Here is an 18,634-nt window from a genome sequence, read left to right on the forward strand (position 1 = left end):
TTAATATTTCTGTTCACTGACTCTTTCTTTTTTTTTTTTTTTTTTTGGTTGTAAAATTTAAAACAGTAAAAAAGGTAAGCAGTCAATAATGATGAACACGGCTTGCACAAATTGTACAAGTGAGATGATATTTTTAAGTCTTTGTTCAACAGTCAGAAGATGTGTGTGCTGCAGTAGATAGCAGCATAATTGCAAAAGTGTAATTATGGAGAAATTTACCAAGAAACTTTTATCCTCATGGTTTCATTCTCATACGTTGATGCAATGTGTTACACACTGTTGACTAACATATCATATGGATTTACCTGGGTTCTTAGTAAAACGTCTTTGAACTGGTTTCTCTGTGTCTTCACTGACTTTTTGTTTAACTGCCACCCCTGCTTGGATGATTGCACGAGTCTACTCAGTGGCTTCTTTTTAAACTGTGTTCAAAATTTATACATAACAGCAGTGGCAGACTATATCTCTTTGAACCAAAGTATGCACTCTGCTTTCTCATGCTTGGTAAATACTGCTGTGATTACAGTTTTACAATTATGCTGCCCATCTGCTGCAGAGCACACTTTTCTGGTTGCTTGAAGATATCCCTGTCACTTGGAAGTGGTTTCATTTTTGTATCATGTACCCTATTCACATCCGAAAAGGATGTGAACAAGGTGACTAGCATTAAAATCTTCATTTGCACTTTCATCAAATTCATGCATATGCTAGCATTGTTAGAAAATTTATCTTGATTTCATTAATAATTAATAAAAAGTGTATTAAAAAGATGTTTTTAGCCTTTTTAAAATTATTCTTGAAAATATTTAAATAATTAAAAGTAGCATTGGCATGGCAAGTCATAGGTGGCCCTCGAAAATAACGTTCCACATTAACTGTTAATCACTGATTAAAAATGTAAAAATTTTTGTGGCTTCATAAATTAACTCAAAACATTTACTATAATAGTTTCTGAAATGATTTGCTACTGTTAGGCCTATAACACACTCCTACTCTATTCTACAGTTGTAGAATAGATGTGCAGAAATTTGCCTTTAGTCAACGTGTAGTTAATTGCTGGAACAAACTTCCAAATATATTCAAGGAGGAACTGGACAAGAATAGAAATTTTTTTGGAGTTAACCCATCAGGTGCCCTGCTACTGTTTTCACATCTATTTGGATTTTGTGTGAAGAATGGCATGGTACCAGGCAAGTGGTGACATGGTTTCAGGTTATTTGTTATTCCTCTCTTATTAGGTCAGAAAACATCTTCCTTATGCTAGTTGTTTTTTAAAGGTTTAAAAAACCTTTAAAAAACAACATAGAGACAATAAAAGAAAACTGAGTATTCTCCCAAAATGGCTACTGCTCTGCAAGAAGAAGCATAATGTAATTTTAAATTTTACAGAAAGGAATGAGATTTGAAATAAGCCTGAAAATGGAAGGAAGTAACTAAGAGTGTTGAATGTGAAGAATAAGAGAAAGGTTAATTTCTCTTATTCTTCTACAAATAACAACATTTATGTTGACAGCATAAATAAATTCAAGGCTGAACTAGACAAATTTTTGGAGTGAATGGATGGATGGATGAAACAGGAACTTTTTTTTTTTTTTTTTTTTTTTTGGCTGATGCTATATAAGCTTGCTTTCTTTCATCATATGCTTCTACTAATGCTGATGCTAATAAGTAACAAGTTTACGAAGCTAAAAAAATAGGAATGAAGAGAAGGTTCTGAAAATTTATTTATGTTTTTGATTTGATTGAAGATTTCACAGAAGGGGAAACACATTTCATCATAATAAAGTAAAAACCCCACAGAATTCCAGCTATCCATATTATCACAAATGCAATAAGATTGAGTTTACTACCCATTTATAATTAGATTACACTAAACAGAAAAGCCCAATAAACCAGGAACTGAAATTTGTTTTTATTGTTTTATGGTAGTGACCTCCAGAAATGTGCTCCTCTGCTCATGCTATCACACCTCACGAAATTAGGGGTAGAATTTTTCTCAGCCTGGTATCTGCTTGTTAACAGGAGAGACTGCTTCTACAGGGATGGGATACAATTAAATAGAAAGAGTGCAAGAATATTTGCCAATGCTATCAAGGTAGAGTTAGGTGGGTCGGAAAACTGCTAGCTTTGGGGGGATAAACGGACTAATAGATTAACAGTAGCCACTGGCAGAGGTGAAAGTGATCCTTGCACTGCTTCTATTGAAATGCAATTGAGCAGAAGCCTGGAAAGCAAGGCAATGGGAATTTCCAGGATTGCTGGGAGTCATAGTGGAACAAGTAAATACATGGGCTGTGTTAGGGTAACTAAGGGTAGAAACAGGTGCATGTATACTTGTTTGTACACCAATGCTAGAAGTATAGTTAATAAATTTGATGAGCTTGAAGTGCTAGTCAAGACATCAAAGGCAGATATTGCTGGGATATCAGAGATGTGGTGTCACACAGACATAAGCAGTGCAGAATTGAAATTTGGGGAGTACAATGTGTACAGAAAGGATAGACAGGATAGGAAGAGAGGGGGGGTAAACACATAAAATCTAAGAAAGTGCATCCAAATGATGTTAGTGGACAATGCAATGTTGAGTCTGTTTGTGACATAGTGGTGTGACATAAGCACTGGAAAAGGAAAAATGAGAGTAGGTGTGTGTTATAGGGCTAATGAAGCTGATGAGTATAATGAGCAGTTGTGCAGAGAAATAGAGTGGGCCAGTAAATCAGAATGTCTTATAATAGGGAATTTTAATTTCCCAGAGATTGACTGGAAATTGTGGGTTGGTCACTCACACACTAGCAAGGCTTTTGTGTATTTATTAGATAATTATTTTCTACAGCAGCAGCAGCAGCAGCAGCATGTTCGGGAGGCAACTAGAGGGAGTAATACTCTTGATTTGATTATCAGTAGTGATTCTTCATGCATTAAGAATCTGCCGATAAAGGAACCACTAAGTGGCAGTGATAGTGGTGTACTGAAGTGGGATTTACACAAAGAGGTAACTACCATCAACGGTAAAGGGATGGGTTTTTGCTTTCATAAAGATGACTACAGTGGTCTGGGACACCGTAGTCATCTTTATGAATTTAAATTCTATATGGTGGGACCAACTGATGATGTAACCAACAGCAAATTCAAAATGGGAAGCATTCAAAGAAATAACCTTGGAAGCTACTAGGCTTTTCATAGCAACTAAGAAATATTGTTCAAGATTTAGGCCTAAATGGATGTCAGATGAACTAATTAGACATGTGGCGGAGAAGAAAAATGCATGGGATACATATAAATTAACAGGTGACACAGAAGCCTATGATAGATATAAGCTGGTCTGTAACCAAGTCACAATGGAGGTTAGGCAGGCAAAGGCAGATTATGAGAAATCTTTGGCAAAGGATTAAAGAAAAACAGCAAAGAGTTCTTTACTTATGTAAACTCTAGAAGAAAGGGGATGAATCAGATAGGTCCATTGGATATCGATGTTTCAACTGTTGATGATCCTGCTCAGGTAGCTAACAAACTAAATGAATATTTTGCATCTACATTCACACATGAGGAGTTATTCAGGGAGGGGAATGCCAGAGGTGTATTAAACTCTGGCAGTAAGCTAGATAATCTTTTAATAACTGAGAGTAAAGTGGAAGAGAAATTGTTGAAGATAAACATAAGAAAGGAACCTGGGTGGATGGAATCTATCCAGTTATATTAAAGGAGGCAGCAAAGGAAGTAATTAAACCCTTGGCCATAATTATGAGAGCTTCCTTGGACTAAAATTGAGGTACCCATGAACTGAAGATGTGCAAATGTGACCCTGATTCACAAAGGAGTATCAAAGGGAGAAACAGGTAATTACAGACCTGTTAGTTTAACTTCTGTTCCAGGGAAATTAATGGAGGCACTGGTTAAAGAAGTACTGCAGGATCATCGAAACAAGGCTTCAGTTATAGCTCGGACACAGCATGGGTTTGTTAAGGGGAAGTCTTGTCTGACCAATATGATTGGATACTATGATAGTCACAAAGGAACTGGATGCAAAGAATAATTTTGATATCATATATTTGGATCTTAGAAAGGCTTTTGATACTGTTGCACATGGAAGAATGCTGCACAAATTGGAGCAGTGTAGCATTAGTGGCAAATTGCTGCTATGGATAAAGGGATGGTTGAGTGGAAAAAGACAGAGAGTGGTAATCAATGGACACTGCTCTTCGTGGACTAATGTTATTAGTAGAGTTCCCCAGGGTTCGGTGTTGGGTCCATTGTTGTTTTTTGTATTCATTAATGATATTGATGATGGTATATCAGGCTTAATATCCAAGTTTACAAATGATATGAAGGTCAGCTGCATTGTTAATGACACTAATGACAATAGGCTGCTGGAACTGGATCTAGAAAAGTTGAGTAGATGGGCTGTGAGGTGGCAACTGAAGTTTAACATTGACAAATGTAAAATACTGCATATGGGAAGCAGTAACCCCAGAGTAACGTATCAACTGTGTGGTACTACACTGACAGAGATAGAGAGTGAAAAGGACCTGGGGATAATTGTGCAGGCAGATATGAAGTTTTCTGAGCAGTGCAGACGGTCTGCAAGAGTAGCCCATAGTGTCTTGTTAATGATATACAGGGATAAGGAGGTGATTATCCCCTTGTATAAGACAATGGTCAGGCCATTGTCTTATACAAGGTCTTGTATAAGACAATGTATAAGTACTCCAGACCTTGAGTACTGTATACAGGTCTGGAGGTCTCATTTTAAGAAAGATGTAGAGCTGTTGGAACGAGTACAGAGAAAGGCAACACGATTAATGAATGAAATAAGGGGTTGCTCTTATGAAGAAACACTTAAGTTTTGCAAATTACAGTGTATGGAGACTAGGCACCTGTGAGGTGATCTGATTGAGGTGTATAAAACCTTGAATGGTTTGAGCATGTTCAATGCTGATGGAATTCTTCCTCCTGCTCAGAATAATCTCCTGAGAGGGCATAAATTCAATTTGAGAAAAGACAGTTGTAGGTTAGATGTGCGGAAGTTTGCCTTTAGCCAGCAGGTGGTTGATTGCTGGAACAAACTTTCATCTATCATAGAATTTGATAGCTTAAACTGTTTATCTAGTTCAAGGCAGAACTAGACAAACATTTGGAGCGTGTGGGTGGGTTTTTTTTTGGGCTGATGCTATATAAGCTTGCTTCTTTGCATCATGTGCCCTTGCTAATGCTAGTGATGCTAAATTTCTGTTCGAACTGAAAATACTGAAAACATGAGTTGGGAATATAGTGAATGACAATAGTGTGTTTCCGACCAATACATGTACAGTAAATGGGAAATATAGCTCTCACAAATTTTTTAAGCTTCGTAAACTTGTACGTATTGCTGCACAGGTCACTATGTTCAGCTTGGTGCCGGGTTTTGCGTTCACATGATGTTACTTGCAGACGAAATCACACATGAGCCAACACGAAAATCACATTATACCTGCATTTTACTCTAATATATATCAGTTGCATTGAAGCAAATTTGCATTGCCAAAATGCACATTATAGCAGAACTGTTTGTATATATTTTCATTTTCATCGCTTCATATGTTGTGTTATGCTACTGTGTTATCCTGTAACATTTGATATAACTTTGTTCTGTTTGTTAATTTTTGAATTTAAAAAACATTTATGATTTGAATATTAAAAATATACCTGTACCGTACTCTTTTTTTATTTCCATTCATTTATTTTATTAAATTTGTTTTTTTGTTTTTTTTAATCAGATTTGTTTCTAAAATGAGGCTGATTAACAAGATTTAGATTTTTCGACTCTTTAATTCATTGCATTTGTTTGAAAAATCACCTAAAACCTAAAGCTAGTGATGTCAATATTTAGTTAATGCTAAAGAATTGAAAAAGTTATATGAATTTTTTTAATTACTGCAACTCATGGCAAAGGTGCCACCACAATATGAGATCAGTGTCCTAAGCAGCAAACATAGTTTGCTCAATGGTACATAAGAAAAATGGCTTTGGTCACCACTTACAGTAATGTTTTATAGCATTCATAGCACTATTCATTAAGTGATTGGAGAATTATTCATTAATTTCAAATTAATTTCAACCTGCCTTTGTATACTGCTGCTAATGCACCAGTATAAAAATTCCAATCCGACCAACCTTTGTATAAGGTGTTTTTAGAATTATCTGATTCTTCAGGCAAATAACAATCTTAACTCAAATATGTAGGCAACTGATTTATACTAATTAAAATAAATTTAATAGTAAATACATTTCAATTTTTCATTTAAACTGAAGTTAGAACTGTAATCTTATCATTTAGGAGGACTATACTGATTGTGGATCAGTATCAGGTCTATCGTTACCATATATAGCCATCATGACAGAGCTTCTCTGTTTAATTTTAATGGAAGTATTTACTCAACAGTCCGTTTCCCAAGAGTCATGTTTCATCAGTTGAGGTAATGATCATATCAATTTATATATCCAGTAGTTAGGATTTCTTTGTTAATGTACATGTTTTTGATTTGCATTGAATTTAATTTGTTTTTTTTTTTAAAGATGTATCTAGAATCTAGACAAAAAAAAATGCATATTGTTAAACCATCTCATATAATAAATTTAAAACTTCATAATATTAATTTTGTTCCTGTTAAGAAACAACTTAAATTTTTTAAGATTCAATTCAATTTACTAAAAAAAAAAATCAAAACAAATATTGTAAACCTTTTAAAAAAATAAAAAAAAATTACATTAGCATAGCAAGTCATAAAAAATTGATTTTTTATGATTTTAACTACCATCCTACTTTCAAACATCTGTTTTTAACCCTAGTGTCTTTCTCTCCATAATTCCATAACAGTGATAATTTCTGAGCAGCTCACTAGGTGAACAGTAGTTTGAGAGTAACAGTCTGTGCTGGAGCAGTGGCATTTATTCAGTCACCTTGTTATGACGTGAAAGCACAGGTCACAGAGGAGTAAGATACACAGTGGTCACTTGCTCAATTACTCCCAGCAGCATCATTGTATGAACATGGAACTAACACAGCAATCAAAACCCACACGGTACTAACATGCATACCCAATGCTAATAAAGCTAGTACTGTATTTTAATTTGATTAGTATTAATTAGCATAGCAAGTTCGATTTACATTTCTCTTTTATGTTATTATAATTATAATTATTTGTGTATATATAATTATTATAATAATTACTTGTTTACTGACCTCATGGACAGAAATAAATGTTTATTTTTTAACAAATCTGGAGTGTGATTCCACTGATTTCCAAAAGAAAATTTAAGGTAATTTACCATAATTGACTATTCGGAAATATTTAATGAAATGTTAAAAAAAAAAAAAAAAAAAACCTACTGAATAGCATAACTTATTACATTAATTAATATGAATAGTGTATTGATGTTAATGGAAGTAATAGTTTATCGAATAATTAAATAATTTAAATTTATAGATATTTCTAGAAGATGGCAGCTCCCGCTTGTTTTACTCTAGTGAACTGTCCACAAGAAAGTCATAAGCATGTTTCAGGTTCTTTATCTGTATCAGTATCTTTCTAAAACTCCAGTATCAAAATTATAAGAATTTTGATGCTAGAGTTGTAAGAAAGATACTGATATTTGTATTAGCAAGGAAGCAAAGTATTATTATTATTATTATTAGCCATATGGTACAAGGAAGCCTGAGGCTTATGCTGCACCAGCCAAAAAAAAAAATTCCCGAGATACCCCACTGTGTGTGTGTGTGTGAGAGAGAGAGAATGATGATATCCAGCTCAGGATCCTGGGTTTGCCAAGCCCATACTCACCAGATGTGAGCCCCCGGGGTTAAAATATGGAATATATGTCATAAGCATCTTTACAGTTTATGAAATCAAAGGTTGTATTGAAGACTGTGACACAGTGCTTTATTATTACTACTGTACTATTAGATCGTATGTATAGCTTAGCTTAATTATTATTAATTTATTTAGTTTTGTTGCTTGTACTCAGCATATAAGTCTGTTGCTTGTACTGGACATAGAAGCAAAGCTTATCTCCCAGTAACAGCATGGAATATATGTCATAGCATTTTTACAGTTTATGAAATCAAGGATTGTCTGAAGACTGTGACGCAGTGCTTTATTATTAATTTATTTAGTTTTGTTGCTTGTACTGAGCATATGTCTTTAGTCTTGCTTTTAATTTTATAACAAATCAACATGCTTTTTTTTATATATTACGGGACAGTTCATGTGATGATATTACTATTTCAATTTACAGAAGACTACATGCAATGCAAAATTCTTTCATGTGTAATGAGAAACTGCATAAATTAAGAATTTCAATTAATTAATTTTCAATAGTGATCTAAATGAAAGAATGCTAAATTACTTTTGTTAAATAAAATAACTAACTCAGAAATAAAGCAGTCAAAATTTAGTCACAGATAACTGTCTTCCAAATTTTTCATTGATTCCAGATTCTTTGTATTTTTGTGTGGTGTACGAAAAAAAAATTATTAGTGGCTCTGGTTTGCAACTAAATGATGCAGTGTTCATTTCTTAAGATTACAGGCCTAAAAAAATAAATAAATAAAGGGAAATAATTAAATAAAAATTAAAACCAAAGTCAAAAGGAGTTCAATTCATTATATTGAAACCTAAAACAAGAGTTGAGATTAGTCAAAGTGACCAGATGTAAATTTATGGAGTTAAGGTTTGCCAAACATTGGCAAAAATGCAACCTATTTTTATTTTATTTTTTATTTTTTTCATTTATTGAGTAAAGCAGCCCCTAGCCAAAAAAAAATCTGGCAAATCTGCCATACATATAGACATAGTATAGTACAGTATACAATTATTTACAATACATTTTCACATTCACATTACAAATCAACTGTACTGTGCAATGGTCATCCCCTCAGCTACAGCAGAAACCGATGAAGAGACACTGTCCATAGATGAGCACAAGCATCACATCCCAGAGACTGATTATCACAATGAGCTGGACAAGTAGGCTACAACAGAAACCGATGAAGAGACACTTTCACAGTGAGCACAAGCATCACATCCTAGAGATTGATCATCGCCAGTATTCTTCAAGACAAAGAGTTCAATGAACAGCCATCTACCAGCAGCTAGAGAGCTTAACAGAAATTACTCATATTAACCAGCAAAACCAAGCTGGAAGAGAGTGTTATTGCAGGATCAAATCCAAGAAAAACAACTCAGGAGCAGAAGTGGACACCCACCCATTAAGGAAACAGAGTACCAACATCCTGTCTACCTCTGCAAAGAATTTTCTCTGCAAAATTCTGTTCCTGTATAAAAAATAACATACTATTCCATGTAAATAGAAGAGGGTACAGTCCACCAATTCATCCATCATTCAACCTTAACACTTCCAATTGCAAAAGTATATTCCTTCTCATGAAAACTGAATTTGCAAAATTTTGAAAAGCAATAAAATTTTCCCTTGTTTTAATAAGTAATGGCTAAATCTTATCCACCAGACGAGTTACATTATCAACATTATTCACTAAATCCAAATGCAAATCAGCATATTCCAGACAATTAAACACAACATGTTGCCATGTTTCCAGATCACCACACATACAGTTGCATCTTGCTATGATTCCAAGACTATTCAGTTTAGCAAAAAATGATCTGTGACTTGTTAGTAAGAATGTACAATGTAGATTTGGTACTAACCAGATTGGTTTAATATAATTCGCACCATTAACATAAGGGAAAATTTTGAATGTTATTCTACCTTTTTCCGAACAATTCCATTTGTTTTGCCATTTTTGTAAAAGGAGCTCCCAGATCCTCTTCTTTTCATTTCTCAAATCATTTAAAGTGTTAATTTCAATGTCCAGCAGCTCGGATTTTATACCTCTTCTCAAATAAAAGGATAGGCTTCTAAACACTAACTGCAAATCAAGTGGCATTTTGCCAGCTAACACTTGCAAAGCTTCTGTGGAAACCATTCTGCAGGCCATAACCATTTTGAGCAACATAACTCGGAGTATAGAATAGAGCTTTCTGTTGCTTACTTTGATTATATGGCCAACCCAGATTGATGCACCACACATAACAATCAGCAGAAAAATGCAATCAAATGGAGTGCTTTCCTCTTTATCCCCCATTCCACCCACGTTATTCTTGAGATCATTGCAACAAATTTTTTCACTTTCTCTGATATATAATTAATATGCGGAATAAAGTTCAAGCCACTAGCAATACATATTCCCAAGTATTTAATCATTAACACCTGCTGTAAGGAAATACCATTTAACCTTTCGAGCGGAGGTCTGCTAAGAGCCAATTTACCCTTCAACATCATGATTTTAGTTTTGGATGTAGAAATTGTCAGCCTATGTAAATTACATCATATGCATAATTATTTCAATATGCAACCAGACCTCATTTCAAGCTCCTTTCTGGTGTTTCCATGCACAGGTATTACCATATCATCTGCATAAGCTGTTGTGTGTGTGAGTGGTCAAATTCCCTCTTGAGCCAATCTTCCAAAACTAAGTTCCACATTAAAGGACCAAAGACAGATCTCTGCGAACAGCCTCGAGTCACACGATGAATAATTGATCCAAAATTCGACTTAACTATTACTATGCAATCCCTAAAGTAATCTTTAATTATAGAGAAAATATTAAAAGAACATTTAGCCATATGCAACATCATCAGTACACTGTCCCAACTAATGGAATTAAAGACATCAGCAAAGTCTACAAAAATTCCCAAGGTATATTTATAATTCGATTCCTGAACATTGTGAACTAGAGTGAAGCGCATCCTCAGTACCTACACCAGGAGTGAAACCATATTTTTGTTAGAAACGCCAATATTACTTCTTTGGTAGATAGCAATCCGCATGGCTAAATGCTTCTCATAAACTTTACCAACACCAGGAAGCAATGCAATAGGTCTATATGAAGCAGGTGAACTGGTTGACTTGGTTGGAGATTTTAAGATAATCTTGAGCAGTGCATCCTTCCAAGGAGACAGAAATACACCATCTCTTAGACAGTTATTAAAAACTTGTAACAATTCGTTCAAATAAAGATTAGAGAACTTTTTGATTACCTCTCCCTCCAGTAGTAATTCTTCAATGTCGTTACTGTACGGCTCATTCAATGCCTGCATGTGACGATGATCTAAGATTGCGCTCATAGAATCTTCCCAACTACATGTCTCAGTTTTATAAACCAATTTTTACAAATTTTATAAACCAATCCCCAAGGGTCATTATTTCCTGCTGTTTTCACCAACATTTTCTAGCAGTCATATTTCTGTTTAGCAGTAGTATGGACATACTTATTACGAAGACTTTGATAGTCTTTCTTTAATCAAATAACTTCCAAGGCACTTTCCCTATGTTTTCTCTTTTGAAATTGCTTCCTGGCCTTGTTAACCTGTTTTTTTCAATAGAGTAAGCTGAGGCGTCCACCACTTAACTGGTCTATGTTTTATCTGTTTCCGTTTCATAGCAGCTACACACGCATCATAGATAAGTTTTTGCAAAAACCCCAGAGTTCTCACCTGTCATGTTAGATAACTCAGAGATCACAATCATGGCCCACTGAAGACTTCTCTCAAAGTTATCCCAGTTTGCATGCTTAACAGAAAAGTGCCGTAATTTATTCAAGCCAACACTGTTTTCCCTATGTGTATTGATTTCATAAAATATAGCACAATGATCACTCAATACCCAGTCAGATTTGACTTTCCATCCACAGACAAATCTAGCACCAATTGAGTTTTTAAGGGTTACGTCTATGTTTGATTCACCATTTACTGTCCAAAAGGCGGACTCCTCCCCAGGGTTGATTGTGAATCATAAGCTTCCACTCCACTATCATATCATTTAAAGCCTTCCCTCTATCATCAGTAGTGCCACTGAACCAAAGTGAACTCTTGGCATTAGAATCAACTGCAAACAATACAGGCAAATCTCCTAGCTTATCAAGAACACTATCCATATAAACTAAATATTGCCAAATGTCAGAGTTGTATTTAAAATATAACTCTGACATTTGGCCAGAGTTGTATTTAAAATATATTGAAACAAATACAGATGCACCAACAGTAGACTGAATGTTAACACAAACTGTATGACTGCTACATAAGGATTCAATTTTGGTTAATACCAAATCAGAATTAAAAACAATTATTGCAGCTCTCACTTCTGGACAAGGATTATATATGACCCTACAGGAAATGGGGATAACCAACTATCTTATCTTTCACATAATAAGGTTCTTGGATGCAATCAACATCAATATTTTCTCATTGACATACAATTTTTATTTCATTCGCGACAGATTGAGAATGATGCGCATTCAGCTGCATTATTTTCAAACCTTTAAACGAACTTATATTGTATGTGTACTGATTTGAGTTACAGTAATTCGGACTATTGGCCATAGTTACGAAAGGAATCGGGCATATGCAGTTTAATTAGTTTAAGTACTCTTTGATATTCTGGACACTTTTTGTCACAAACAGAGAATGGTCTCCCATATGATTTCTAGCAATACAGTTCGAACACGTGGCCTCATTGTTAATATCTTTGCAATTTTTATATGTATTGCCTTTCCCAGCACAATGGCTGCATATAGGATCTCGTCGTAAGCTGATGTATTTGGTAGTATGCCCAAAACCCTGACAATTGTAACATACAGTCACAAGATAGAAATCGTTTAACCTGTATGACATCAGTCCAACAAACAAGTGCTGCTGTTGCATTAGAAACGTTCTAATTCTTTGTGTAACCTCCAAAATCCAGTTATTCCTGGAATCACTTCTGTTTCTACTTATGAAGCAAACGGTGACCTCAGCAACCATCTTCTCTTTCATCAATCCCAAATGTAAAAGATTTTTACATTTGGGATGGATGTCATACATGTCACGTAGAAGATCGTCCTTCTGAACTTCCTTACTAATGTCATACACAATTAATTTCATTCAAGGTCTTTTGGGAAATCCAAAAGCTAATCCAAGCCAAGTCAATTGTTTGCACTTTTTTTATTTCTTCTATGTATTTTTTAGTTTGCGTCTCTAAAACAATGACATAATCAAATACTTTTCTTACCTTCCGTATCCTGACCCCCTCTCAACGAGCTTCTCATTTCCTTATCCACAGCAATTCAGACATCTTCACTACTTTTAAGTACAGAGTCGTCATTAGCTTGAATTAATAAAACATGCTCATCATCATATGATCTAGTCACTTCATCGTCTGAGGAACTCACTTTCAAGCCCACGTCGTTTGCAAAAGAAGTTATGTCACTCTTAACTACATCACTATAAAGTTTCAGATTTTGTCGGTTATCCGTATCTTGCCTATAATTCTGAGCAGATTCATGCATATATTGTATCTGTTTCTTAAATTTCTCATTCTGTATTACAAGTTCCAAAACAATGGCTTCAAGAAGATCCCTCTGATTGAACTCCGATTGATACCACTCTCCTTGGCAAAAAGGAAATCTTCCAAATCTTTGCTTAATTTAAATGCTATTTCTGTATTTCTGTATGCTATTTCTCTATTACCCGAGAGAGTATTACTCCTCCAAAATCACCATCTGTGCAAGACAGTTTCTCTCCTCAGAAGTCATGTTTTTTGACAATAGGATTAAAATTCATGTTTTCGCTCCTAATTTATTTTGAACACGATGAAAAAATACTTGCTTCAGTGTTGTTCCCTATCTCAGTTTTAGCTGAAGAATTTTCATTTTTCTCAGCCAAATCCATATCACTCTGAACATTTTTCTTAACTTAAGTGTAGGTACTACACTTGACAGTAGTAGAGAATGGAAAGGACCTGGGGGTAATTGTGTAGGCAGATATGAAGTTTTCTGACCAGTGCAGATGGTCTGCAAGAGTAGCTCATGGTGTCGTGTCAATGATATACAGGAATTTTTCTAGCAGGGATAAGGAGGTGATTATCCCCTTGTATAAGGCAATAGTCAGGCCACACCTTGAGTACTGTATACAGGTCTGGAGGCTTCATTTTAAGAAGGATATAGTTGAAACGAGTATAGAGAAGGGCAACAAGAATAGTGAATGGAACGAAGGGTTGCTCTTACGAAGAAAGGCTTAAGTTTTGCAGATTACAGTGTTTGGAGACTAGACACCTATGAGGTGATCTGATTGAGGTGTATAAAGCCTTGAATGGTTTGAGCATGCTCAATGCTAATGGGATTCTTCCTCTTGCTCAGAATAATCACCTGAGAGGGCATAAATTCAAATTGAGGAAAGACAATTGTAGGATAGATGTTGCCATTAGCCAACGGGTAGTTGATTGGTGGAACAGACTTCCATCTTTTGTTGTGGAAGTTGATAGCCTAAATAAATTTAAGGCTGAGCTGGACAGGTATTTGGAACGAATGGAGGGGTGAAATGGGAGCTTTTTTCCCAATAATTTTTAGGTGCATTGATCTTAACTTTCCTCTTATTATATCGTCTTAAAACAGGAGACCTACTGCATGATGAACACAGTGATCCAACTGAACTTTCTTCCCCACCGTAATCATTTTTAGGTGCGTTGCCCTTAACTTTCCTCTTATTATATTGTCTTAAAACAGGAGACCCATTGCATGATGAACACAGTGATCCAATGGAACTTTCTTCCCCACCATAGCATAACCGCCTTTGACGCCGTGTTTTGATGGAATATTCAGGAGATCTACGTGGTGTCAAAAGTGCAATGTCCTTATCATCACTATTATCCTCACTATCCAATTCTGCTAACATGATGGCATTACCCGAGAGAACCTCCTCCCATTCCAACATCTTCTCACCTAACCTCCAGAGATAGAGACCTCAGAAGATTCTTTGCTTTGACTCATTGACAGTTTACCTCGAGATATACTTGGATCCTGAAATTCTAGCTTACGTGAAGAATTCCAATTCTTCCTTAATCTATGTTTGAAATTTGCAGACTTAGTGGTTTGTAACAACAGTGAGATCAGTCAGACTCCTTAGCATCACTTTCAAGAATCTTAGAACCTGCAACCTCTTTCAATTCAACACCCCAAATTTTTTCACATGTGATATCAACCCTGTGTGTATCTGACTCCATTTGATAAACAGTTTTTTTTTTTTTTTTTTATTATTATTATGAGAGGATGCTAATAACCGTATAGGGGGCACTACCAGTCTTCTTCCTTCATTAACAATGGCTGTATAGGCCTTTACTGTCTAAATCTAAAATTCTTTAAAATTATATATCTTTTCCACTAAGAAGATATTTTGTTCCAAACTTAGATGAAACTAATCAGCCAGATATCCCCTTCATCCATACCTTGCAGATTTTAAAAAGTAGCTCTTCAAATTTTGAAGTACCAGCACTATGCTAAAGCATAGGCAGCTGGAACTGACAGTTAGAACAGAGAATGCCCTAAATGCCAAAACAGACTTATCGTAAATCTAGCTTGAATATTACTTTTCCTTGATTAAAAATCATCAAACTGGGTAGACCTTATCAGAGTATATCTGTGTATCACAAGAGTATTTAAAGTAAGCACTTTAAAACTATATTTATAAACACTTTTAACAAGAGCACATATAATAGCAACTATCACAGCTAACCGCCATTGTTGGGTTCTAAAATGCAGCCTAGAAAGAGATTAAGATGACTGGCACACATGACTATCTTAATTTCCTTCTAGGCTACATTTTAGCCAATGTGTGGCCATTATATTATAAAAACCATTCAAAATATTTAAAAATATTACTTGTTAAATTGTTATATACATGTGAAAATATAAGTAAATTACCATATTACAATGGAGAAATGAATTTAAAGTATAAAAAGGAGAAAAAAATGGGGCGGGGTAAAATAAAATGAAGAAGGATAAAACGGCTTTGTTCAACGTTACCACGTGGCTATTATAACCATAATAATAGTGTTCTCGAAATCTTTACTTATGTTTTTATTTTGCTATTCATTCTGTCTCTCATAGCGTCTTTTTTTGTATTGGAAAAATAATTGTTAATATCTCATACTGATAAGTAGTGAATCGACATATTGTCCATCGCAATTACAACACTCCTAGAATATTCTCCAGGAACTCTTCGCAGTGTTGTGGCCTATTTCTATGTTCATACAATAGTGGCTCCACTTTCTATGTGCTTTAACATGTAAAAGGAATTAACATATCACCTGTGAGAGTGTCCACTCTATATTTTACTACTCTGTGGCACAGGTTATGTGAAACTTTTAAGCTCTTTTCAGATACCTACAGCAAGAATTCATCATCTCTACATGCATTAAAAGTTAGAAAATTCTTTATTATGCAATGTCTTGTTAAAAGAACTATACTGCAAAAGCTTATCTCTGTTGCTCAGGCAATTGCTCACATAGAAGCAACATGGCATCACCTTATTTAGACTGTGTTGCACAAGCAAGTTCCATCCCTGTGTTCAGCTTGACTCTTTGAGATTTAAATCTTAAATCAGATCGTTCAGTTCCACTTGAGTAATCAAATGAGGTTGACTCTCTTAGTTTGGTATATATTTTCCTTATTGTAAGACACTTCCATGTTTGAGGAGGCTAAGGATTTGGCATGTCATCAGAATTTAATAAAAATAGCTGTGACTTGGGGGAAAACCAGGGGGGGGGGGCGATTCTCCAATGCATCACAGCCTAAAAGAATGTGTGCAGCTTGTGAAATGTTTGCAGAACTCTCTGGAACAGGACATGATCTGGCCAAGGAGGAGAAATAAAGAATTAGTTGCTGGCTGCTTGCAAATTGAGATATTGAATGCAGACTGGTTTATTGAATATGTACCCTTATTTAAAAATGAAAAGCTAGCGGTCATGGTTAAACAAAAGTAACAGTTCTCAGAATGGTCATTTTGTTCCTGTCATATTATTGGCATACATTTAATTTTTCCATTCAACAGTTCTCTAAGTGTCACTGCACACTATGCATAGCAGACATGTGGAGACCTAATGATAACACACCAGTGTGGCATTTCAGTTATCATACACGATGTCATTCACAAATAACGATTTCCCCAAATAGAATATTCTGAAAATATGTCAGAAAGTTTGAAGAAAGTTCACAAAAGTTTCCCTATAAAATGTTTAAAATAAAAATGTGTTTTTGAATTTAGTTGTGATATTTGAAATAGGTAAATAAGCATGTAAATGTGAATCTTTTGTCAAAAATTCATATTCTAAATTTAAATTTTCACAAACATCATAGTGATCTGGCTGCAAAATTAAGAAATGATAACATTTTTTTTTTGCTTGCAAAAAAATGTTATCATTTCTTAATTTTGCAGCCAGATTTATGACAGGTTGATTCTGATTTATGATTTTATATATTTATATACAATTATATATAAATATATAAAATATATATTTTATATAAATATATAAAATATATGATTTTATATATTTATATACAATTTAATACATACAGATATTGTTAAGTAGTTCATTTTTTTAGAAAAGATTAAAAATAATTACTAGTGATTTTTATAGAATATTAAATGAAGTTGGACAGGAAATTTGTAATTAGTAAGAAAAGGTTGTTGTTTTTTGTTCTTTTTAATAAAGAGCTTATTCATCTGTGAAATTAGTCATGTTAGCATTTCTCATTTCAGATGTTGATTCTTTCTGTACCTCAACTGTAGTTATCTCAGATATACTGATATGTCAGGGTCCAGACTTGTCCTCCACTCTACTGTCCATAAACTTTATAAGGCCAAATGAAAAATCTACCCAATCTACAGTGCACAGTACTGACTGTTTTGTGATGTAGATAGTGTAAAAAAAATTACAGAATGGCTAGCATGTGCTGCACAGAACTAGTTTTGGAGAGTAAGGTTAGCAAAATATTAAAGGAACTATTCTGTACATCTAGAGATAGACACTAGGAATGTGAATACTGAAAAATCTAAGTGCATATATAAGAAATGTAATTTTCATGGTATTTAAAAGGATTAGCTGATAAGAGATAGCTTGAGAAATAACAGAAATGTAGTTGAATGTGTTGATTTATAAGCCACAGTTAGAAATGTACATACAAGAAAGTCTATAAGAAATATATAAAATGAAGTAGAAACTGGGCTATGTTTTACAAATTTCAATATGTTGTGCAACAGCTTGTACATAAAGTAGAAAACTTTCTTCTTTTTGATCTTATTTTTCTCTTCCTTTTAGTATTATATATTTTCAGTAGTTACATTTATAATGTTTTATTTTCTGCCCTAATATACTGTTTATCTTTAGTGATATTAAGATTAAAAAAAATTATTTTTGAAGATGCTGAATTCTTAACTACCATATATTACCTTATAAGCAAAGACATTGGGCCAAATTTATCTAATGCTGAAAAATCTCTTCTTTAATACTAAATACAAATTGACCATGAAATGTGATCTTCACATATTATAGAAGTGCTTCCATTTGCATTAAACTATTAGAGTTAAATATTTAAATAAAGTCATTTGAGTATGTTATAGCATTTTACTGAATGCATATATAAAATTCATATTTCACTTTAGTCTTCCTTTTTGCAAATCCTATTTTACAAGAACTTTATTACATAACTGTTTTTTATTACACAATTAGATTAAGTAAATTTTATAGTGATGGCATGAAAATATTTTTG

General features: G+C 34.3%; 1 protein-coding gene across 2 annotated transcripts in view; it reads left to right on the plus strand.

The window, feature by feature from the left end:
• LOC150078191 (voltage-dependent calcium channel subunit alpha-2/delta-2-like) overlaps positions 1–17,902 on the plus strand; it is a 663,667-nt gene extending 645,765 nt beyond the window's left edge. For both annotated transcript variants that reach the window (XM_090384688.1, XM_090384689.1), the window contains 2 exons: positions 6,314–6,452; positions 17,625–17,902. In XM_090384688.1, coding sequence (XP_090240814.1) covers positions 6,314–6,451 — 138 coding nt within the window. In that variant the 3' untranslated portion in view covers position 6,452; positions 17,625–17,902. The remainder of the gene's footprint in view (positions 1–6,313; positions 6,453–17,624) is intronic.
• The last annotated feature ends 732 nt before the right edge of the window (positions 17,903–18,634 follow it).

This window comes from Mastigoproctus giganteus, chromosome 11, assembly GCF_048544385.1.
Source record: "Mastigoproctus giganteus isolate SK-2022 chromosome 11, ASM4854438v1, whole genome shotgun sequence".
Lineage (NCBI taxonomy): Eukaryota > Metazoa > Arthropoda > Arachnida > Uropygi > Thelyphonidae > Mastigoproctus > Mastigoproctus giganteus.